The sequence below is a fragment of the Castanea sativa genome, chromosome 12, assembly GCF_040712315.1.
Source record: "Castanea sativa cultivar Marrone di Chiusa Pesio chromosome 12, ASM4071231v1".
In the NCBI taxonomy this organism is placed as follows: domain Eukaryota; kingdom Viridiplantae; phylum Streptophyta; class Magnoliopsida; order Fagales; family Fagaceae; genus Castanea; species Castanea sativa.
In genome coordinates this window covers 38215965-38240777 of record NC_134024.1, presented here as the reverse complement: position 1 = coordinate 38240777, position 24813 = coordinate 38215965, and the positions used below count along the sequence as shown (strand labels likewise).

Sequence of the window (24813 nt, the reverse complement as noted above, 5' to 3'; positions counted from 1 at the left end):
GTGGTATTAACTATGTTGTATTAACTTTAAACTAAGTTAGCTATGTTGTATTAACTATGTTGTATTAGCTATGTTGTATTAACTTTAAACTAAGTTATGTGATATTTAGTATTAGCTTTGGACTAATATATGTGCAATGTAAACACATTTGAAATTTTCATTACAGTGTTATGTACTTGATGTTCTCAATTGTCTTGGTATGTTGTGAATTGTCTTGATTGAGTATTTGTTAATTTGTTGTGTAGCTTAAACCAATATGGATGATTATAATGGTACTCATGAGAGTGGCCATTTTATGGAACTATTAATGGATGGGGATTACAGAAATTATTGTGATGATCATGATGGTGGTGATTATAACAATGCTGACAATAATAATGATGGTGCGGACAATAATAATGATGGTGATAACAATGATGATGATGATGATGATGATGATGATGATGGTGAGAGTAGTGACAATGATGATGACAGTGATGGTGATTCTGATGATGATGGTGAGAGTAGTGACAATGATGATGACAGTGATGGTGATTCTGATGATGATGATAGTAATGACGATTCTGACGAGGAGTTTTACCAGCTTGTGACAGTTACCTGTGAAGCAGTTGTGATGTATTTCAATAAGTACATTAATAAGACTCCTTATTATGATTCTGAACAAACAGGGTGGGATTGGCTGAGATGCTGTATGGAAGGTAATGAAAATTTGTGTTACAATATGTTGAGAATGAAAAAGGAGGTGTTTCATAATTTGTGTCAAGTTTTACAACATGACTTTGGACTTCAACATTCAAGGAATATAACGTTAGAAGAATTAGTGGCAATCTGTTTAGTGATACTTGGTCATGGAATATGTAACTGAATGGTTCAAGAATTATTTCAGCATTCGGGTGAAACCATAAGTAGACATTTTGAGAAGATGATCACTCTGTTGAGTGCTCGCTTTGCAGCTGCATATGTAAAGCCTTCGGATCCAACTTTTAGTGAAGTTCCAACCAAAATACAAGACCATCCAATTTATTGGCCACATTTCAAAGTATGTGTACTATTGTATATTTGAATAAGTGTTATTGTCTATATGATAATACAATGCATGTGGAACTGAAAACTATTAATGTTTTTATTAGGATTGCATCGGTGCGATTGATGGCACACATGTGATAGCGATTGTACCTACTGAGAAGTCCATTCCATACTTTGGAAAAAAGGGATATCCAACCCAAAATGTGATGGCTGCATGTGACTTTGATATGTTATTCACATTTGTTTTGCCTGGATGGGAAGGTGCAGCACACGACACTCACATTTTTCTTGATACTATTCGTAAACAAAGTAACAACTTTCCGCACCCACCACCAGGTTTGTAATTGGTTAATCAATTGTTCATTATAATGACATATTGTGTGTGTGTTAATACAATTGAATTTTTTTGTCTAGGGAAATTTTATGTAGTTGATTCTGGATACCCAATGATGAAAGGCTATTTGGCACCTTACAAAGGGATATCATACCATCTTCTTTCGAAGGAGAGGTGGAAGCCCTAGAACTAGACATGAAAAATTTAATCATGCTCACTCATCTCTTCGATGTGTGATTGAGCGCACTTTTGGTGTGTGGAAGAATAAATGGAGAATTATCAGAAACATGCTATCTTTTCCATTCCATATCCAAATACTTATTGTATCTGCTACTATGGCTCTTCATAATTTTGTTAGACTAAATGATAGGGATGATAGGGAGTTCATAAACGCCAATCAAGATTCAATTTCTAGAAGAGAACGTAATAGTGAAGCAGGTAGCAGTTATGAGCAGAACTCAGGATCTTTAACAGACCCTGCGATGGTGGTTCTTCGTGATTTCATTGCAAATTCCATTTGGGGGGGGTAATAATTAGTAGTTGTATTTTTTTTATTTATAATATCATGTAGTACAATTTATATTTGGGTTATTGGTATGTATTTTATCATCTTTTTTACATTTTTGTGTTGTACAATTTAAACTTGGGTTATTGATATGTATTTTATATCTTTTTACATTTTTATATAGCACAATTTAAACTTGGATTATTGGTGTATATTTTATCATCTTTTTACATTTTCATTTTGTGCTTCATGATGATGAAAATTATTTAGATTTAATTAATATTAATAAGAAGTCATTAATGGCAATAAAAAATAATTATGACACTAAAAAAGAATAATTGCCCAAACATTATTAAAATAATACCAATAATATATATTTATTATTATTATTATTATTATTATTATTTAGTAAGTATATGAAGTAGTTGATTTAAGTATGAAATAAACTCCCTTATATATACATTGTCCTTTTTGGTAATTTATTCCTCAAACTGCAACTTTTATAGTTTTAGCCAAATACTCAGCTTTTTCAAAAAGTATTTTTTAACAGCTTTTACCAAACACTCAGCTTTTTGAAAAAACACTTTTTCATTATGCACTTTTTGAAAACTCAACTTTTTCATTATGCACTTTTTCAAAAAGTCCAACCAAACTCACCCTAAGTAGCAATTCATATAATTATGAATAGACGCCTTTTACATGTTTCCACTTGCTTGGTTTTCCATTTTTTTTTGGAATAACATGCTAATTTATTGGTTTCCCCAAGTTGGTGAAAATGAATGTAAAAGGCGTCTAGCCACAATATGAATTGCTACTTATTATGTTTTTATTTCATTTTGTTGAAAGAAAATATTTGTTTTGAACAAATGAGAAACAAATGATTAAGTGCTTGTAGATGGAACAATATAGACTACGATATCCTTTTTAAGATATTCATGACTCTCAATGTTATGGATTTGATTTCTAGTGTTTCTCGAGTGTGCAACTCATGACGCTTAGCTTGGTGTGACCTTGTACTATGGAAGAAGCTTGACTTAAGTATGAAGTCTAACTCATTTGATAGTCCCTTTGAACCATATGCTATGTCTAATGTCCAATCAAGTAAGAAGCTAATGAAAATCCGTAAGGCTTCTTTAAATCTTAGTCACCAAAAGGTGACTTGCTTGTTTTTTCATTTCTATGTATTAATAAATAATGTGTACTTAGTATGTGGAGCTGAGGTATAATGTTTCGGTCCCTAATTTACGAGTATAGTTAAATCATAAAGAAACCATGTGATGCGTAAATTGGGCACATAGATTGAGATACGATTCTTCCTAATTGGCTAGGAGTCCTAATCTAAAAAGACTTGTTCTGCCAGCAACTTTGATATCAAGTAACAGCAAGTGGAATTTAACAGGCTCTCAAGATGTGGGAAGGGCTTGAGTCGTTGACTATTCCTTACCTTTTTCATCCTACTGAAATGATGCAGGTTATCGGTACATATATATTGCAAGAACTTCTTTGAACTTAAAATTATGTGCTCTTTTGATGTAGAGTTTTGCAATAGCCCTTGTTGAGGATATGCCAAAGCTAATAAAGACATATTCGTCTTCTATAAAGGTTTTCTTATTGCTATGAAGAGTTAATATAAAATTAATTTCACTTGTAAATTAAGTAGAGAATCAAGATATGGTGATTGTTACAAAAACGTGTTGTTGCTTACGATCACGGTAGACACATGCATTGATCTCTTCATGCTAAACAAAACTAATGGAGAGTTCTTCATCTTTAAAGCACTTGTTGTTTTAAGATACTCCTCTCTTTATATATATAAGTGAGCTTTTAATTTCCAGCGAAGAAGGAATGAGAGATTTGCAACTACACTCACGATTGCTAATTTATTAGCACAATATGCAATGCATGGAATCCTATATTGCCTGCGCGTGGTAAAGAGGAGGACTTTATATGTTGGTTGAATATCCAAAATGTTAACAATGTGTTTTTCCTTGCTTTATACTTGGGAAAAACAAAGTTGTGATGGATATGGGCCCTCAAGTAGTCAATAGTGTTGATATAAGGATTGAGAAGTTACATTTATAGTATCAGAGCCTAAAAATCCAGTCGAAACAATGGCGTACCCCCACAGATGACATGTGTGCTTGAAGAGGGTGGATTGTAGTGACCCAAAAGACCAAGAGGTGGAAGCCATGTGGATGGACATGGGTGTGATAAAGTAAGGGCTTGTAATCCTTGTAATCCCAAATCATCTGGGCGTGGTGATAGAGAAGACCTTTTATGTGGGTTGAATACCCAAAATATTAACAACACGTTTTCCTCTTCTTCGCGCTTGGGAAAACAATGCCATGAAGGGTATGGGCCAAAACTTTAGCAATTTGGCACTACAAAAAACTATTTTATTTATTTTACCACTCCACTCTACAAAACACCCAACATCAATAGTTTTATTTTAGCATTCAAAATAATAAAATAATATAAATAACACAATAAAATAATATATTTACTACAATAAACAACAATCACCACCTCTATCACAATAAAATAATATATTTTTTTACCATCTTAGCTATAGTGCACAGCCATCTTTGGTTGTGCATTGTAGCTCCAAAAAAAGAAAAGATAAGATTTTTGCTCCACTGGTGCAGCCCACTTTTGTTATATTTTGATGGTAAATTTAGCATTTTAGCAAAATACCTACACCAATACTAGTGCTCTTATCAGGTAGAATATTAAATTTGAGAATTAGTTATATCAAATGTCATTAAAATTATAGAAAATATAAATGAGTAGAAATGATATAATATAGTATACAAATATATTTTCTAAATAAACTCACAAATATTTAATTATATTGTTAAATTAACCGCATAATTACTTGCTGTATATTTTTATTGCGTCTACTATTAAATTTGCTTTTGTGTTCTGTTGCCTTTTGTTTCAATTATTGCAACAATAACAAATTTAAGTAGGAATGTCGTATTTTAAATAAATTTTTTTAACTTAAATCTTAAAAGAATAACCATATAAATTACCATGACCCTTGCATCTTAGTGACATTTCTTGGGAGAACCCAAATTTAAATCTTCCCTCCCAACGTATGCCACAAAAAGAAATAGTGATATATTGATGTCTCCTTTTTTTTTTTTTTTTTTTTTAAGATAGAATTTTTACTCTAACCTAATCTAAGTGTATATAAATGTAAAACTCCCTCTTGGAGACTTGATATCCCTTTAATGTTAATTATTAGTGTTCCACATAAAACTAATTAATAATTAAAAATGAATGCATCTACCTCATTAAACACATGACAATAAATTAATATTGTTTTAGAAAAGAAACACTATTATTTTTTTCTTAATTGAAAAGAATAATATAAAAATTAGCACTTAGAAATGAATGCATGTACTAGTTGAAAACCAAACGTTTGTTTAATTTTGAAGGAACATGGACGATATATGTCCAATGAATGGAGATCATTGTTGAAGGGTGGGCACTAATATTAATGGCTCATGCAACTTGATGATGGAAAGTTTTAAAATTTCTTGACTTCGTCCAACTTTGTCATTGCCGTCGAAAGAGGCTGTGAATAGTTTTAAATTTAATTAATAAGAGAGAGAGAAAATGATGGTGCTATTAATTAGATAAATATTTCTTGCATATTAAATGTGTATTAATTACATCACTAGTGGTTTGTTAATTGACTAATTATGATACATAATTAATCAAGCCACATAAAAAATATTGTTTATGATGTGAAAAACCAATGGAATAATCCAATAGATTATTTAAGCCTGAATTGAATTCATTCTCATAATTGGTTATTAAATCAACTTGGTTTAATTCTATAAAAAAAAATCAACTTAGCTTAATTTTCCTAAAATTGTCAATAGGTATATATAGTAAATATATAAACCTAACACTATCATATTGTAGTAGGACTCAAGTGAAGTGAATGCTTGTGAGTTGTGAGATGGATGTGAAGAATTTAGTGGGTTTTTAGGTGCCGGGATCTTTAATAATAAAACAAAAACATATATATATATATATATATATATATAGAGAGAGAGAGAGAGAGAGAGAGAGAGAGAGAGAGAGAGAGAGAGAGAGAGAGAGAGAGAGAGAGAGAGAGAGAGAGAGAGAGAGAGAGGAACCTAAATTTTTTTTTTTTTCAGAGTTTTAACCTATGACGTCCGCTCCTGATAATAGCTCTTTATTATTAGACTAAAACACCAATCAGTTTTTTATGTAGACGGGGATTGAACCCCAGATCTTTTATACAACCATCAGCAACTTTACCAGCTGAATTAAACTTAATAAAGTATATTAAATTTAAAGGGCAAAATTTAGGTACAGTTCCTTAGGTTCTCTCTTTAAATTTAAGCCACATGTCTAATAAAATTAACTCAGCAAACGCCGTTTAAACTTTAAAGTTATTATTCAATGAATGTTGTGCAGTAATAACTCAACCAAGCTTTTACCACTACCACACCTCAAAAGAAGAGAAAGTGTAGAAAATTCATTAAGAAGAAGGAAAGCTCAAGAAAGTAAATAGACCCATCAATATCACTCAACCTGTCAGAAACACCAAATGGCTTCAAATGCTTTCACCTTCATTTTCCCAAGAAACAAACAAGTTCCAAATTAAAATTTTGGCTGAAACTCAACAAATTTTCGACAAGATCCCTTCACAACCACACCTTGTATTCATTCTAGCCACCATGTGAGGAGGTAGATTGGTTTTCACGCACATGAAACCCCCATAATAGAAGCTTTAAGAGAGAACTAGCCTAAGAGAGAAATGAAGAAGACAGCGGGGCATGGCAGTTGCATAGGAATTCACGGTGGACCTTGATTTCCTTGAATCTAGTAAGAATCTTTGGTCTATGGCCTTGCCCTTTATTTTTTTCGATCTGTTGCTGGGTAAGCCATAAAAAGAGGAGAGGTTTTGAGAAAAAAGAAAAAGAAAAAGAAAAGCCAAAGAAATATTAAAAAGAACATAAAAGAAACCTGATGTCTCTGGAGGAGGAGACTTTAGTAGAAGAAATCTGAAGGAGGAGACTTAGTGGAAGAAGTCAACTGGGGAAAGATCTGATATCTAAAACTAAAATCATCAATTGTAGGTCAGTGAGGAAAAACACAAAAACCAAAGGAAGGAGACGATGCTGTTATCTTTTAACGCTTGTTTGTTAAGTTAACTTTATTGGACACGTGGCTTAAATTTAAAGAGGGAACATAAGGAATTGTACCTAAGGTACTGTACTTAAGTTTTGCCCAAATTTAAAATACTTAACTAATATTGGTCTCACCCAAAAGCTGTTATCCACCCATTTGATCCTACTATTAGAGTGAAATTTTCTAATGGAAATTTTAATTTATTAATATATTATACTAATCTTTCCAATTTTTCTTTTTGCCCCAAGAGTGATGTCTCATTTTATATTAAAGTATATTTGTATAAATTTTTTGTTATTAGCTTATTTTGTAAAATAAGTTGAATAAAATTATTTTTAAGAGTGAAGTTTCAAAAATGTAAACATAAACCAATGCAAAAATTATTTGGGATTTCAAGTTAAAAAAATCAAGACTTGAATCAGATCTAAGTGCATGTTGAACACTTGGATACCAAGACAAGAAGCAAATGGAAGTTGTTGAAAGGAGGCAATAAATTTTAAGAGAGAAAAAGAAAAAAAAACAATTTGTAAATTTTGTCAAATTAATTGTACTTATTTGTAGTAGAAAAATTAATTGTACTTAATAGTCTTAATTTTTGCAAATCCAGTGAATAAATAAAAAAAAAAAAAAAAAAACTATACCTCGTTCTAAATAAACCTATTTCGAACCCTAAAAGCCCTAGAAACATAAGTGTAAAGCATTTTTAAGGTTGGTCATTCACTACAATTTTGGTAAGAAGGTAATAATCAAATTTAGCTAGGTATATGCATTAGAGGACCATACTCTACTTGCCTTAAGTTACATATTGAACCCCTTATATCATATGTGCATCATTCTCATTATTCCTATTTCATGTGACTATGTTGGTCTCACTACATTGAATTGAAGTCCCACTTGGTCCTTGGACATGGAGAAGCTGAGTGTTTTCCATGTGTTACAAATAAAAAGGACAATTCAGTAATTTCAAATCATGCATTTGTGTGAGTCGGAATCAACTAGACTCATTTCTCTCATAATTCAAAATCTAAGAGAGATAAAAGTGATCCAAACAAAACCTTTGCTTAAGATAAGCCTATTTCTTCACAAAGACATCCATCTTTTTTTTCTTTTCTTGTTTCCTTCGTTTTCTTATATGTGTATCCCACAAAAGAGTAAAAAAAAAAAAATTCCTGTCTTGCGTGTTATGAAAATAGAATGCCAATGCAATAAAATAGCTTACATTTTATTAACATGCAAAAGAGAGAAATTTAATCTGATACATGATTTTATTATTTGATTTTTATTTGTGCCATAAATATTTTTATGTGGGCCAACCACGTAAGAAGAATAGGCCCAATGGCAAAAGATAAAAAAGAAGAAGAAGAAAAGTATGAGCGTTGATATTAGCTGTGTTCTTATCCTAACATTTTAAGCTAAAAAAAAGAAAGAGAGTTATGTTAATGATAAGTCCTGCAATTTTTTTTTTTTTTTTTTTGAGAAGATAAGTCTTACAAATTGATATTTCACAAATTACGACAAGTATTTGAACACTCATTTGAATATTTAAGGCCACATTAGCTTGTAACTTGTAAGGTTTTGTGATAAAATTATATTATTTTTTGTATTTAAAAAAAAATCCAAATATCTACCTTGCATAAACCTCTATTCATAGAAATCTAATAGTTACTTTAGAAGCTGTAAAACATTAGTGTAACATTATTATAAAATAAATAAATAAATAATTTTAGCGTACGTTTAGAAATTTTAAGAGAGTAAAGAAAGGATTGAGAAATTGAGTGGTTAAAGAAGGAATTCTTCTAGAGGCACAAGAGAAATTAAAAAAAATTTGAAATTAACCTAGCATATCATATATGAACCATTAAAAAATATCAAATTGAAAATTATGGTGGGTGGATAATGAGGTGGATTTTTTTTTTTTTTTTTTTTGTTGAGAATAAGGTGGTATATTAGTATAGGAATTATATGAAATGGTTAATAATTTTTGTTCTATTTCTACCTTTGATTGGTAAAGAAGATTTAATTTGGTTCCCAAAAATACAAAAGAAACTTTAAATTTTGGTGGCCCACACATTCCAATTATGGAGAGTGCTTTACTCACTTCTCTTAAATGAAAAATGAATCCTTAATGTATTATGTTTCTCATTATCATTGGTCTCACTTCTAGTGACTATGCTGGTCTTGCTGCATTGAATTGAGGTGTCACTTGGAGCATCTTATTTATTATCTTACGTTACAAATGGAAAGGAGAATTTGGTAATTTCAAATATCATACATCTATATGAATCAATGCCTCTTATCTCTCTCAGACTTCAAGATCAAAGAGAGAACTAGGAGATCCAAACAACACTGAATTCACTTCAAGGTAAATATCTTCTTCTTTTTTTTTTTTTCCTTATTTTTGTTTCCTTCATCTTTCTTATCTGTGCTAGAACTTTCCCACTAAAGAGAGAGCTTTTATCTTCTTGCATGTTATGCAAAGTAAGAGGTTAGTACCATTATTCCATTGTAAAATAACTTAAAGTATAATGAGATCAAATTAAAAGAGAATAATTTAATCTGTCAAGGAATTTTGTTGTCTTTGAAGTGGTTTAGTTGCTTTTATTTATGTGACTAACGAGGATAGTAGTTCAAGCTTAAAAAGTCCAAAAATATACAGTGCCTGAAAAGAAAAATAAGTTTGCAACAATCAAAAATTTGATAATTGAAGAAAAAACATTTTCTTTCGAGTTGATTGAAAGAGGTTTCATTTATATGCTACTCATTTCTATTAGATTATAAATCTTAATTTGGTTTATTTTTAGTGCCTAAAAGGTTTTTTTTTTAAGGAGGCTAAGATTATTGATTTTGATCTAAATTATTATTTTTTTAAACTAAATATCCACAAGAAAACTGAATAAAAATAAATAAATAAATAAATTCTAGAATTTGAAAAAATAGAGTGACTTCAATGATCAATTTTTAATTATAATGTTCTTAGTAGATCTCATCTATATATGGATTTCATTCATTTTGAGATAATGAGATGTCTTTTAATATATTCTAGAAATATCATTAGAAATGTTTCTTTTGGAATTTATTTAAAAAGAAGGCGCCAAATTCTCTAGACAGAAAACTTTTGTCGTATAATGTTTGGACATGGTTGGATCTAATGTCTTATACGTTGGACTTGATATGATGTGGTCATGTGTCCAACATTTACTGCTTGTCCGTATCTTATTGTGTCTAATGCACTTGACGCATTGGACCCAAGCCTAATCCTTAACGTTCATGCAACAAAGTATGGCTAATAAATATGGTAAGTTTTCAATTTTTTCTATTGACTAATGAGATCTTTAGAGTTTTTTGAATACTTAACTAATCTTTGAGTACGTACAATTTTCAAAATGGAAGCTATTTATCCTTAAAGAAATTCAATCCTTCAAAAATGTTGAGAGAACTTTGTCGAAGGTTCGCACGTGTAAAATAGGGTAATACTTCAGAGTTTTACTCAAAATGTTTGCTTATTCGTGGATCTCAAATTGTTATTCTTGTTTTCATGGTTTTTGGCTGTACCCAAATTATTTGAATTAGATATCAAAATTCCCATGTTGCATAAGGAGTGAGAAGAGATCCTCCTCTTTTTAAGAGTTGCTAAGGTTGGAATCTTTCTGGAATGAGTATTTGATAAATCATATATATATGGCAATTTTAGGGCAATTGATTTCATTTCATTAGTCAACTTCACTATAAGAGTTTTTAATTGCTTTTCTCTTTAATTCTTATAAATTCGACAATATGGTCCTAAATAATCCTCCTACAAGTAACCTCTTGAGTACTGAATTTCTTTGAATCGAACTTCATTACATGAGATTCATATTTCTTGAAAAAGTCACCTAAATTATTATTATTATTATTATTATTATTATTATTATATAAAAAATAGTTCTTCGTTTTATCTAGTTTATCTTAGCTTCCCGTCAAAAAAGAAAAGTTTATCTTAGCTTAGATGACTATGTGATGTTATGAATCTGTTACAAATGTCTCCAAATAAAAAGAGAAATTTGCAATGTCCAAAAAAATTACGTATGGATGGAACTTCCATTTTGTCATACTTTTCCATGTTGAAGGCACCATCAACAAGCACATTGAGCACCATCAGCATAATTATTGTTAGTGCATAGGAAGTGAAGTAATTTCATTTCATGCTTTGTTTGCATATGTTGGAGATCACAATTTGACTCCCTACAACCATTCTAAAAATGGAGATCACAATTTGACTCCCTACAACCATTCTAAAAATAGGTCCACGTGGTGTGATGTCAAATATCATAAAAAAATTGAGTGTGTCTTCCTCATCACCAATTAATTTTGACGTGGAATAGTACATCTCACGGTCCGACAGCATAGACGGGTCGTAGAATTGTTTGATAAAGCAAGTTAGTTTATTGCCATCTCAGTTCCATATTATTATATTACAACCGTATGTTTGGTTTGCTTTTGATATTTTGTTTGGTGGAATTAGGTGCTTAAATATGTTTCTACTTTCCTGTCATGTCTCATCATTGTTATTCTTTAATTGCGTCATTGTTTCCTCAAACTTGGATTTTTCGGTTGTCTATAACAAAGCACCAGATCTAACAGTACCAAATGCACATTGATATAGACACTAGAAGAGCCCAAAAAGTTACTTCTATAAGTTATTAATCTAAGACATTCATTTTTATAATTTTCCAAGTGAATAGTTAATCTATTGGTTGAAGACGTTAATTAAAGACGTTACCTCTGAGATAGAATCACTGCTTACTATGTTTCTATTTTTGTGTGTTGAAGGGAAATTCAGTTTTGAGCAAATGAGAAATCAAGGTTCAAGTGATCGCAGCTGGAATAACATGGATTACAACATCCTTGTTAAAATATTCATGACTCTGAACTTGATGGATATAATTTCCAGCGTTTCTCTGGTGTGTAGCTCATGGCGCTCGGCTTGTTGTGACCCGGCTCTTTGGAAAAAACTCGATCTGAGTACACTGAGCCCTGACACCAATGATGTTCTCCCAAAACCATATACTTTGTCTAATGACGAATCAGGCAAGATATTAACAAAAATCTTGAAGAGTGCTTTAAATCTCAGTCGTGGAAACGTGACTTGCTTGGTTTTCAACTACTTTATATCCATAAATGATGAACACTTGGTTTGCGCATCTGAAAGGTACTGAATTTCATTCCCCAAATTATTAATATAGTTAAATCAAAAGAAACCCATCTAAGATGCTAAATTGGTAACTTAACTGGGAACGTTTTCTTAGCAGGAGCCCTAACCTAAAACGACTCATTCTACCACTTAATTGGCATCAATTAACAGAGAGTGGAATTCAACAGTCTTTCAAAATGTGGGAAGGGCTTGAGTCTTTAACTGTTCCTAGCGTCATTGCTCCTTTCAAAATAATGGAGGCAATTGGCTTATATTGCAAAAGCTTCTCTGAACTTAAACTTCAATGCTTTTTCAACCTCAACTTTGCTGTTCCCCTTACTAAGAATGTACCAAAGCTAAAGGTACTGAGTCTTCGGGGAACAATGGTGCACAACCAAGCTATGATCTATGTATTGGACAACTTCGAACATTTAGAAGTGCTCAATATGTGTCATTGTCAAATGAAAGAAGTTTATCAATATGAAGTTGGCTTTACGTTGTACCGGGAAATTGACCTGCCGATCATTGAAAAGAGCTCGCGACTTAAGAAGTTTCTCACTTGTCAAAGAGATACCTGCAATATGTGTAAGCGGAGGCCTTACAATGAAAGGGTCTTGTATTGGACTGAATTTGAACAGAGATGTTGGCGAGAGGATGAGGTAAGCTCTCTTGCACATTGACCCTAAAATTGGTTACTTCAGGCAGCAAGCTAGCCAACTGCTATGAATGTTTTGAGAGTTTCTCATGAGGACATGTTTTGAATAATGAACCTCTCCTTAATTAGACAAATTCCTTGGATGCTATTTTTTTAGTGAAGTCATAATTTTATCTATTAAGGTTTTCCTATAATCCTATTGCTATGGTAATTTAATATATAATTAATTTGAATCCCAAAGCAGTGAATGGAGATACAGTAATTAATTGTTACAAAATGTATATAGATATTGCTTGCAGTTATGTTAGACAGAAGTTTCCATCCATTTTGTTCAACAAGGGAGATCAATGAGGTCCCTAGTCATTCTTTCATAACGGAATGTTCTTTGGATCCAATCAAATTCAGACCACAACAAATTCAAACCACAACTCGGCATTAGCACGTTGCGAATCAACAATAATTGTTGGGCTGATTTTTGGTTAGCCTAGGATATTGTTATTGACACCCGAAAAAAAAGAAAAAGAAAGCTTTGTTGGTTTTAAAATTTTTTAAGAGATATAATAAAATTTCAACCTATAACATAGAATAAATATTGTAAAACGCCTTAATAGTTAGAAAGTATATGTAAGACCAAGTTAAAATTTTAGATGATTAACGTCTCATATAAATGTTGTCAGCCGCCCTTTTCTTTTAAATCCTTGTAATTCTATATAAATTTTAGATATATCAGAGACAAGAGGCATTTAAAATATATTCCAATGGTTTTAAATAAAAAAACATATAAGCCATTTAAAATCAAATAAATAATTTGTCTCAAACCCAATTAAAAATTAAAGAGAATTTTTCTTTATAAAATAAACGGTGAGAATTAAAAGATTTAAATGAGAGTGGATTTTCTCAATAAGAGGGCAATGAAGAAAAAAAAGAACCCTTCCTAGACGACATATTTTTGTTAGGATTATATAAGTGTTGGCAAAATTCCCATGTCAAAAGTTTCAATTGTAATCGTATCAATTTCCGTGTCTCGTTATTTTAATTAAAATCTTCAATGAAGAAAAAGCTGAAAGTTGAAGTTGTTGCTATGAAGATCTCCATCATGCAATGTCTTACTGTTTCAAGTGAGATGTCAAGTGAAATCAGATTGAGTTGTAGTAAAACGAAAACCTACAAGTTAGTCTTTGGATTTGGTTAGAGAGGTTCCAATCGTTATCACACACATGATTTGTGAGATTGATTCATTAATGAAGAGTCTAGAAGGTCTGAAATTGGTATGGGATCAACTTAGTAAGTTAACTACTAAGTAGTGTCAAGTGTCAAGGGTTTAAACTAGAGAGGTTTTGCAATGTTTCGTTGTATTCCTTACATTTTCATGTTTGTGTCAAAAAGGTTGCCTTTAACTCTTACTTTGATTTTCTATATCTCCAACATGCATAAAGGAAACAATCAAAGCATTTGAATAACCAATTTCTTCCCTTTTTTACTTGGTATCAAATATCTATGAAATTTCACTAAATAATCTCAACTCAAAATCAAAAGAAAAATTAATGGCAGGGACCTTTTTTGACACAACTTAAAAGAACAAGGTGAAACTTTAAAAGGAAATGGATCATTTTCAAATATAGGGCAAAGATGACTTAAAAGTGAAATTAAGCTTAGTGCATGTTGAACATTTGGACACCATGACAAAAAGTAACTGAATGTTTTTTTTTTTTTTTTAACAAGATAGAATTTCTATTCTAGTTTAATTTAAGTGAATATGTGTGTGAAACTCCCTCCTAGAGACTTGAATCCCGGCCATTTTTCCCCACACCCCACAAACATTTATACTTGTAGAGTAACCACCGCACCAAAGAGAAGCAGTGGTGTAACTGAATGTTGTTGAAAGGTAATGATATTGCCCGTAAATAGAATGAAAAAAAAAAAAATAATAATAATAAAACAAACAAAACAAAAAGAAAGACATAGTAAATTTATTGCACTTTAAAGACCATATTCGTGCAAATCCACAGTAAATCCTATAACCACTAGATATTATATTTTTCCCCAAGTATCGTTTTTCAAAATACACACACACATATGTATATTCCTTTCACCTCAACCTAAATAAATCGGCACCTACTTAAGTCAATATTCGAAATTACCTAATCCTATCATATATAAACATTTTGTAGCTACTAGAACTTGCTGCAGAAATTTCAAAAATTATTTATTCTAAGTAAAAAATAGAAATGAAAGAAAAATTTTAACTTGTTATTTTGGAAGGTGAGGAAAATTTAAATTTTGAGGTTCGCCTTTTGATTATGGTAATCTACGTTTTTGGTCCTTATTGTATACACTATATTTCAATTTGATCCATAATCTTTCAATTGTGTCAATTTGGTCTATGACCTTTTAGTACCGTGTTTATTTAATTCATGCCATTATCTTTTAAATAAAAATTAATGATGTGTTTAATGGCAAAAATAAAAAATTAGTTTCCATTGATGTGAGAATAAACTAAATTTTATTTTGGCAATTTTCCAAGTAAGCAATTTTCGTTTAAAATATAACGGCAGAGACTAAATTGACACGACATTAAAAGGTTAGAAACTAGATTGACACAATTGAAAAGTTAGTGACCAAATTAAAATATGATGTAAAAATTAGGGACCAAATATATAGTTTACCCAATTAAAAATCATAATTTAAAAAGTTTTTTTATGAGAAAAGTTAACAAGTCGATAATTGATACATCCACATTTACTAAACGTACGTGTCTCATTTGCATTTGTCCTACTTCACGTGATTAAGCTAGTCTCACCACGTTGAATGATGGCTAATTTAAACTTGAAGAATATTCCAAGTTTGTTTCCTTTCTTTACAGATGGAAATGACAATTTGGTAATTTCAAACGTGCATTTATTGGAATCAAATGTCTTATCAATCTCACATTGTCACACGTCAAAATCTAAGATAGCGAAATGAGATCCAAACATGACCATCTCATAAGGAAAGCCTATTTCTCAGCAAATATATCTATCTCTCTCTCTCTCTCTCTCTTTTTGATTACTTCTTTATCTTATGTAAAATAAAATTTTTCTTGGAAAATAGAAAAAGTTTCTCATCTTTCATGTTGTGAAAATCAAGAGGTTAGTGTTATTATAGTAAATTTTTTAATCATTTAACCACATAATTCTAACAATCTCACAGTCCCCTTCACGTGTGAGCTCAAATTACATTTTAATGATTGAGGGTATACATGTGAGATATGTAATAGGAGGTAAAGATAAGAAGATATAGATTGAACTTAGGACCACCTACTATGATAACATGCTAAATTATTGATTCTCTCAAAAACTTAAACTATTAAGAAATGATAAGTTTAATTATTTAATCACATAATTCTAATAAGGTATATCTTTAGTTAGCTTTTTGCTCACGAAGCCTCTTGACTCTTTCAGTACTTGACCAATTTTTTATATGTACGGTACTTTTGACATAACAGTTGTATTATAAACTTTTGACATAAATGTTTCACAAATTTTTCAATGAGAAATGATATATCCACAACATTCTTACAATAAATCTTATGTAACAGATTGTTATTGGTTGTTATTGCTGAGGTAAAAAAGTAATCTTCGTGTTAGGTTTAAATTTGAACCACTAACAACTAACCACTTATGATTTGTTGTAAAAATGTTGTGAAAATATTGTGGACATAGCGTCTCTTTTTCAATTTATACTTTCTTCCAATTGCAAGCTATTTATTAGTAATGAAAATATTTAAAGAAGTCTTAAGGATTTTCATTTGCTTCTTACTTGATTGGAAATCAAACAAAGCATATGGTTCAAAAGGAACCTAAAAAGAGTTAGACTTCAACATACTTAAATCAAGCTTCTTCCGTAGAATAGGATCACAACATGTTTAGCATCATGAGTTGCACCCTTGAGTGGGGATAGAGGGAGGGGAAGTGGGGGTAGCGGCCCCTTGACTTTTCAAAAATTCTTCCTCCCCTCTTATATTTTTGGTAAAAAAAAAAAGTAATTTTAGATATAAATTTAAATACTGCCCCCACCCTAAATGTTTACTAAAAAATATAACACATTTATTTAGATGATTAATGCATCAATTTTTGTTTCCTCTAATTACTTTTATTCCATAAATAGCTCATTTATTTTAAGTGTATTTAATTTATTTTATAAAAAATAGAAACATTTATATATTATTAATACACCGTTTCTTTTCTCTAATTACTCTTCTACCATAATAGCATATCAAAAAATCATAAGTAAATATTTTTATATCTTTTTTTTAATCTATTTAGAAAATTAGAGATGTGGACATTATGTCTTTTCCTTTTAGAAGAAATAATAAATGATGATTTCAAGGTTAGGAGTTAAATATCTTTTCATTTTTATCAATGCTTTTTTAGAAGATTTTTGATCAATGCTACACACACACACTTTGTTATATGTAAGAAAATAGCACTTATTAAATCATTTCATAAATATATTTTGAGTGTGTAGAGGTTATTCTTTATATATATATAGTTTGGCCCCACTGAAGAAATTTCTGGCTGTGACACTCGAGAAACACTAGAAATCAAATCCATAACATTGAGAGTCATGAATATCTTTACAAGGATGTTGTAGTCCATGTTGTTCCAACTACAAGCACTTGAGCATTTGTTTCTCATTTTTTCAAAACAAATATTTCCCTTCAACAAAAGGAAATAAAAACTTAATAATTAGCATTTTTTCCACTTGCTTGGTTTTCCATTTTCCAGGAATAACATGTTAATTTATTGGTTTCCCCAAGTGGTTGAATTGAATGTAAAAGGCGTCTAGTCACAATATTAATTGCTATTTACTACGTTTTTATTTCTTTTTGTTGAAGGAAAATATTTGTTTTGAACTAATGAGAAATAAACACTTAAGTGCTTGTAGCTAGAACAACATGGACTATGATATCCTTTTTAAGATATTCATGACTCTCAAAGTTATGGATTTGATTTCTAGTGTTTCTCGAGTATGCAAATCAGGACGGTTAGCCTGTTGTGACCTTGTTCGATCTATGGAAAAAGCTTGACTTAATTAAGTTGAAGTCTTAATTCTTTTGATATTCCCTTTGAACCATATGCTCGGTCTAATGTCCAATCAAGTAAGAAGCTAATGAAAATCCATAAGAATTATTTAAATCTTAGTTACAAAAATGTGACTTGCTTGTTTTTTAATTTCTATGTATTCATCAAAATGAGTACTTAGTCTGTGGAGCTAAAAGGTATAATGTTTCAGTCCCGACTTTACAAGTATAATTAAATCATAAAGAAACCATGTGATGTGTAAATTGAGCACTTAGATTGAGACATGATTCTTCCTAAAATATATATAAGTAAGCTTCTAATTTCCAGGGAAGGGAGAATGAGAGATTCAAAGTAATGATTTTTGTTTCATGAAATGTAATGCCTAGCTATAATACTACTCCTTCGAGTTAATATGGAATGTGAGAGACTGGACTTGGCTCTCAAAGAAGAGAGATAGGCATCGACACCTCTCTTTTGAGGTTATGTGGAGTCGCCACTTATATTTTATATTACAAAAAATAAGAAAAATTACAAGATACAAAATACATATTCGAAATACTTCAAGTTTCATTAATTGAATAAATGAATACAATATGGTAGAAAAACATTACAAAGCTTTGGTTCTAGATACAATCTATGTAAAAATATAAAGCTTTGGTCTTAAATACAATCTATCAAAATAAAGATAAAACACTATTCTACGAATCAAAACCTATGGTTTGGGAGCTAGGTTACAGAATGGGAAAGTGTTAGACACTCATTTTGTCCAAATAAAATTCGGTCTTCTAGACTCTAATTATCATTTAACTACCAAGTGATATGCAACAGTGATATGCAATGATGAAATGCAGCTAGTGTTTACATGATAAAATTAGTTCAAGAAGTCCTCCTTATGAATCTACCCTCTTTAAGAAGAAAATTTAGATCTATTTTAGTTGTTAAGGAAAATAGTAATTTTAAGAAGAAAATTAGTTATGGTTTTATTTGTTAAGAAAAGAAGAGATTTTGAGAAGAAAATTCAGATATGGTTTTTATTATTTAAGAAAACACGAGATTTTGAAGAGAAAATTCAGACTTAAATTCAATAAATTTGAAACTTGGAGACTCAATTGAACAAAGACAAAGCTATGAGATTGAAATAAATTTCAGTCAAACTTATATAGTACCGTTTGCATTTTAACCAAAAAGTATTATATTCCAAATCTATTAAATAATAAAAAGATTTACTTATCGATTTACAAAAACATTTATCTTAAATATGATTTGCTTTAATAAGCTTTGTATAGTGTAAGAGTAATAAGAAAAATAAAATGACTCATCAATCATTTATATAAACTCATTTATTTTTAGGAAAATATACTTTAAAAACAATTTAATAAAAAAAATTTTGACTCATAACTTGTCTGAATTCTTAGGGGGAAAAAATTCAACTTCACATAGTTTAAGAGTTATTTTGCTCCAACTCATAATATGTGATTAAAAATATCATCTATGTATAAATTTAGTGGTATAATTATTTTTTAATGAATCAGGGTATGACTTGTTTTAATAGACTTCAAAACTTTTTACATACTATGACCCCTAAAAAAAATTTCTATGTCCATGTCTTTCCTCAACCGTTGGTGAACGAAAATGTACGTAGTTGCGGTGCATGATGTGTCCTTATCCTTTATTTCATACATGGTGCTTAATTATGGACCATCCCTTTGTGCGGACCCATGTATAATATATGTTTGTTTTCTCACCTGAAAGCAAAGTTGAAAGATTCTTCTCATTTGTCCCTCAGGTTTGGATTCCTCCCTCAAGGCTGGACATAAAAATAAATGTTGATGCAGTAGTGGGTCCTCGCTTCTCTGCCATTGCTGCCGTTGTGAGAGACTGGAGAGGGGAGTTGGTATTTGCTAGCTCCATGAAAGAGAACACCGCCCTCCCTCTCCAAGCTGAAGCAGAAGCAATTAGTTGAGCGATTTCCATTGCCCCTGCTTTGGGTGGTGAAGCTGTCCTTGTGGAGTCTAATTCTCAAATTGTTGTCCAGCTTCTTTCAAATTTGGCAATGCCTCCTCCTTGGAGAATCAAGTCTCTATATGCTGATTTGAGGTCCCTTTTGTCTCTCTCTGATAATATTTCTATTTCTTGGGTCCCTAGGTTGTGTAATCAGGCTGCACATTCTTTAGATAAGTGGTGCTTATTTTGTAATTTTTTTGGATCTTTTGGTTGTGGGTTTTGGCCTGACTGTTTCTCTTCCATTATTTTGGAAGAGTCCAGAAGGGTGTTGTATTGCTGTCCTCCTCTTTAATAAAAGTTTTCTGTTCAAAAAAAAAAAAAAAAAAACAAAACAAAACATAACATAAGAGAGATATGAAAGAAGAAAAACCTCTACCGTTAAGAGTGAGACAGGGCAGTACTGCCACGTCTACGCCACAATTTACGAGACGACTTGACCTGCCGTTAGATGTATGTACGGGTCACAGAACCATATTTTGGTTAAGTTATTGGCTTATTGCACTCAAAATGGACGTTAAGGATCAACTTTCACTGGTTTCTTTTTTTTTTTGGAAGGATACAATTACTTGCTGAGGTAATTATTCACGAACTAATGGTCCCATATTTACCCCAAAAAAAAGTTACTTAATTTTTTTTTTTTTTTGATAGGAAATCTGAAACTTCCATTAACTAAACCAGAGACAAATTAATTACATCTTGCGCGCACATGCGTTCAATAAGGCAGGGAGTTTCCTCCAGCCAAGTCACAAAATCTACAACATGTTTAGCATGCTGAGCAAGAGCATGGGCAGGCATGTTGCCAAGCCTTTTGATATGAGAGAAATTCACTGATCTAAAATTTTGGGACTGGAAAAGAATACCAGAAACAATATTCACTATGGAAGAGGCAGCTGCATTGGTACCTTGAAGGGCATTGAAAAGGAGAAGGGAGTCAGTCTCAAAAGTAAATTCTCTGATCCCAATATCAATTGCAAATTGGATAGCAGCTTCTATAGCTTTCGCTTCAGCTTCTAGCGGGCCCAAAGGAATAGAGATCTTGCTCATGGCTGCAACAACCAGCCCCGCATCATCATGAATGACCATCCCCAGACCAGTTGTTTTGATTTGGGAGAAAACTGCCCCATCCACATTTAGTTTGTATCGGCCTAAAGCTGGGGGGGACCACTTGATGTTTTCTTTAACAATGGGGGAAGCAGCCAGTTTGTTTGCCGCCTGAAATTCCTCAAGAGAGACTAGAGAGTTGCGGGCAATGTCCCTACTTGAACGACGGTGCCCACCATGCTGCACCTCGCACCTGTTTTTCCAAATGCCCCAGCAGATTGCAGCAACCTTTTCCAAAAGACTGGGGAGGACTGACTCACATCTAACAATCTGCCAGACCACATCCACAAAACTCCACCTCTGGCCTATTTGGAAAGGGAAAACAAGTTTAGTGTTAGCCCACACATCCTTAATGTGCTTGTACGATTGTACCACATTAAAACCCTAAAGCCAAACTCTAATTAAAATAAAATAATAAAAAAAACCCTGAAGGCACGACCACTTGACTTTAGAATTTCAAATCCGGATTTTTCTCTTAAGTCCAAGTCTAAGTATGATTTTCAAACTTGAACTGTTCAGACAATTGGAGAAGAGAGAAGTTCAAAATTTTTAAGATGTGATCCATGTTTAATTTCATTCCTAGAAGGATTTTTACTTTGAATCTTCCAAGCTTGATTGTGTTCTTTAAAGGATTCATTCACTTGCCTTACAAGCGCAGCCAGAGTTGTTTTGATTCCTTCTAATAAGGATAATTTTGTAATTAACCATGACGAAATAAAAGGCGACGAAGATAACAAGGTTGTCAACTTCACTCATGAGAGACGATCTTGTTGAAGTTTCTACAACTTCACTCCATACCTGACAGCTACATCTTGGCACTGTAAGCTGAAGAGAGTAAGCTAATGACGGTAAGCTGATGACAGTAAGTTGAAGAGGGTAAGCAAACCTCTATCCGTAGTCTTACTTGGTCTCCATGTATACGTGTATAAGGAGAGTTCTTGCACCCCACGCTTAGCCCTAATCAAGAAGACTCTTATAAGGAAAAGAACTCTAAGAGATATGCAAAATCCAAGAGGTTCTCTCTTAGAAGGAAAGAATTTTTTAGCCAAGGCACGGATGTCAAACCCACTACTATAAATACCCCAAAACCCTCATAAATCAAGGTACGCATAATTCATCCCAACTCTGGCACTCTAGAGTTGCGAATAAAAGATTTCCTCTAACTTGACCGTCGAAGGGTATTTGGCCGGTACCACACCGGTACTCCTTTTAAGATCTTCAGCTTTTGTGTTGTGTAGGTTCTCAATCGGGAGCACGTGAGGACCGTGTAACTTACTAATGATTTTCGGCATCATCACCTTCCATCTGAGCCTTATTTTTATACAAAATTGAAGGTTTACCCTCTCATCAGTTGATTGCCACTATGCAGTAAGACTCTGGAAACTTTGGAGCATATATTTTTGTAGTATGATTGGGTACTCAAGTTTGGCTCTTGGCCTCATGGCCTTCGAGGATGAACACCTTGAATTCCATATCCATAGTAGATTGGGTGAAGATGATTGTCAACCCAAAATCTTTTCTGGGCTTAAATGATGAAACAACAAAAGATTTCAGATATTTGCTCCAATCATGTGCATGTGACCAAGTCTAAATTGTGTTTCCAACATAGAAGGCCATACTAAGCTCAAAAAAATACTTAGTCCCTTTTTTAGTCACAAGTTTTCCGTTGAAATCTATAATATGGTCCAACATAATTTTATTTATCTTTTTTTTAATACCAAATTTAACATATTTTTAAAATCCATGAATCAAAATGAAAAAAAAAAAATATGAATTCTATATTTTATATATTCCATTCCTTAAATTGTTATAATTAAAAAATTTAGTGACTTAATTACTCAAACTAGCTGCTAAATTTTGTAATACAAAGAAAAAAGGTAAGTGTTTAAGGAATATCAATAGTTTTTTAGAAAAAATTACAAATATCAATCTCTGAATATTGAATAAAAAATTTGGAGTTTAATTCCCGTTTACACCAAAAACTTATTAGTGTCTTGCTCTGATGATAAAGAGCTATTATTAGGAGTGGGTTGAAACTCTCTCAAAAAAACTTATATATATATATATAATATCAAACCTAATTTAATCATAGCTTTTTTAAATGTTGAGTTACTTTACCAAAAAAAAATGGTGAGTTTTAATTAGTTTACCCTAACATAGTTTAACACTATTATAGAAAAAAAAAAAAAAAAACAAAACAAATTACTTCAAGTAGGTGGCTTTTCACAGCCGGTATTAAATATTATTTTATTTAATTTTTTATTTTCAGGTTGGTGGCTTTGATTCTTATTTTTGCCATTGATGTTTTTAAGTGTCGCACCCATATTGGGTATTTTGAGAAAAACAGGCCCAATAATTAGAGACCACGAGGCATCACCCGAGCCCACCCAACAAATATTCTGCTGCTGGGATTTGAATGTGGACTTTTTTAATTTGATAAAATGTAGACCTTTTTAGGGCCGTTTGGTACGTGTATTTAAACAACAATTTTCAGTTTTTTTAGAAATACGTATGGGTGAAAAAGTGTGTAAAAATACGTGTAATTTTGTTTAAAAACTAAAAACATATGTTTAAACTCGCATACTAAATGGAGCCTTAATCATCAAGCATTGCCATTGTGTTACAACTTACAACACACTTTTTGTCCCATTTATCATCATTTATTTTTAATATTTCTAAATGGCTGAAAACCTATTTGATAAGCATTTTTTAAAATCTCTATTTCTTTACAGGTTACAACTTACAGCTTAGTCAAGTTGAGATCTTAGTGAAATCACATCAAATCTTTTCAATGTAGAAAAAAATTGACAAGCATTTTTTTTCTTTGGGATGATTTGTTTTTGTTAGTTCATCTTATTTAGATTATTTTGATACATTGATATTTTTGTGTAGGCAAAAGGAGAATATGTTCAAGAATAATTTCCCTCAAGATCACATATCAGGAGCCCAAATCGATATCTTTGATTCTATGCAGATTCAGTTTAAGTTCCAAGAATTTTTCACTTTGACTGCAATGGAATCGTCCCCTGCTGCTTATGTGAACCGCCTATTTTGCTAGCCTCCTCCCATTGGCAGGATAAAGCTCAATGTTGATGCAGCCATAGGTGAATCCTTCTCTGTTCTTGCAGTTGCATGTGGCTAGAGATCATAAGGGCACATTCATCAAATTTGGTCCAAGCTTCACCAACCTTGCTCCCCCATTGTTCCTGAGGCCTATGCAATCCTTTGGGCAATGCATCTTGCCAACCATGAACAGTGGAGTCATGTTCATTTCAAAGGAGATGCAAAGAACTGTTTTGACTCTCTTTCAGCCGAAGATGTCCCACCTGATTGGTCTATCAGTAATACTATTAATAGTATCTCAAGTTTTAAAATTTTCTTTGTAAGTGTTTGTTTCTGCTGTGTCAATATGGAGTGCATTGTTGCAGCTCACGCTGCTGCAAAGCACTCACTAGCCTCTAAAATGTCTCTTAGTTGTAATAAGGACAATCTTCCTACAGTGGTATACTCTACTTGTATCAGAAGGCTTGGAATGAGGTAATGTTGAACCTTTGAACTAACCTTTGCAACTTTCAAACTTAAGGTTTTGAGTTGCACAAATTGTTCCTGTTCGACTGAGAGCTTTGCAATGTTCTCAAGGTCAGTAATTTCATGCAGTTCAAAAGATGGGGAAAAAATGTTAGCAAATTACACTCAAAAGATAAGAAAATTTAAGAAATTCACCTCACTAGTATTCTTCATCAGTTGAACTGCATTGCATGATAAAAGTTTCTCCGCACCCTA

At 31.9% G+C, this 24813-nt stretch overlaps 2 protein-coding genes across 2 annotated transcripts; one reads left to right on the top strand and one right to left on the bottom strand.

Moving 5' to 3' along the window:
- The first annotated feature begins 1695 nt into the window (after positions 1-1695).
- On the top strand, positions 1696-19888 carry LOC142620632 (F-box/LRR-repeat protein At3g48880-like). Its single transcript, XM_075793972.1, has 4 exons — positions 1696-1886; positions 11857-12225; positions 12326-12866; positions 19712-19888. The coding sequence occupies exons 1-4, from the start codon at positions 1696-1698 to the stop codon at positions 19886-19888; spliced, it is 1278 nt and encodes a 425-aa protein (XP_075650087.1).
- A 710-nt stretch (positions 19889-20598) lies between these two features.
- Positions 20599-24231, bottom strand: LOC142620631 (uncharacterized). The gene is made up of 2 exons (XM_075793971.1): positions 24219-24231; positions 20599-21335 (listed from the first exon to the last, which is right to left on the bottom strand). Exons 1-2 carry the CDS (start codon positions 24229-24231, stop codon positions 20599-20601), a joined length of 750 nt encoding a protein of 249 aa, XP_075650086.1.
- Between the last annotated feature and the right edge of the window lie 582 nt (positions 24232-24813).

What these genes read in the sequence shown, in the direction of transcription:
- LOC142620632 (XM_075793972.1), top strand. Translation starts at nt 1,696, where the DNA reads ATGGCTCTTCATAATTTTGTTAGACTAAATGATAGGGATGATAGGGAG. An exon ending in TTGGTTTGCGCATCTGAAAG is followed by an intron (nt 12,226 to 12,325) that starts GTACTGAATTTC and finishes TTTTCTTAGCAG; the next exon opens with GAGCCCTAACCTAAAACGAC. An exon ending in GATGTTGGCGAGAGGATGAG is followed by an intron (nt 12,867 to 19,711) that starts GTAAGCTCTCTT and finishes TTTGTCCCTCAG; the next exon opens with GTTTGGATTCCTCCCTCAAG.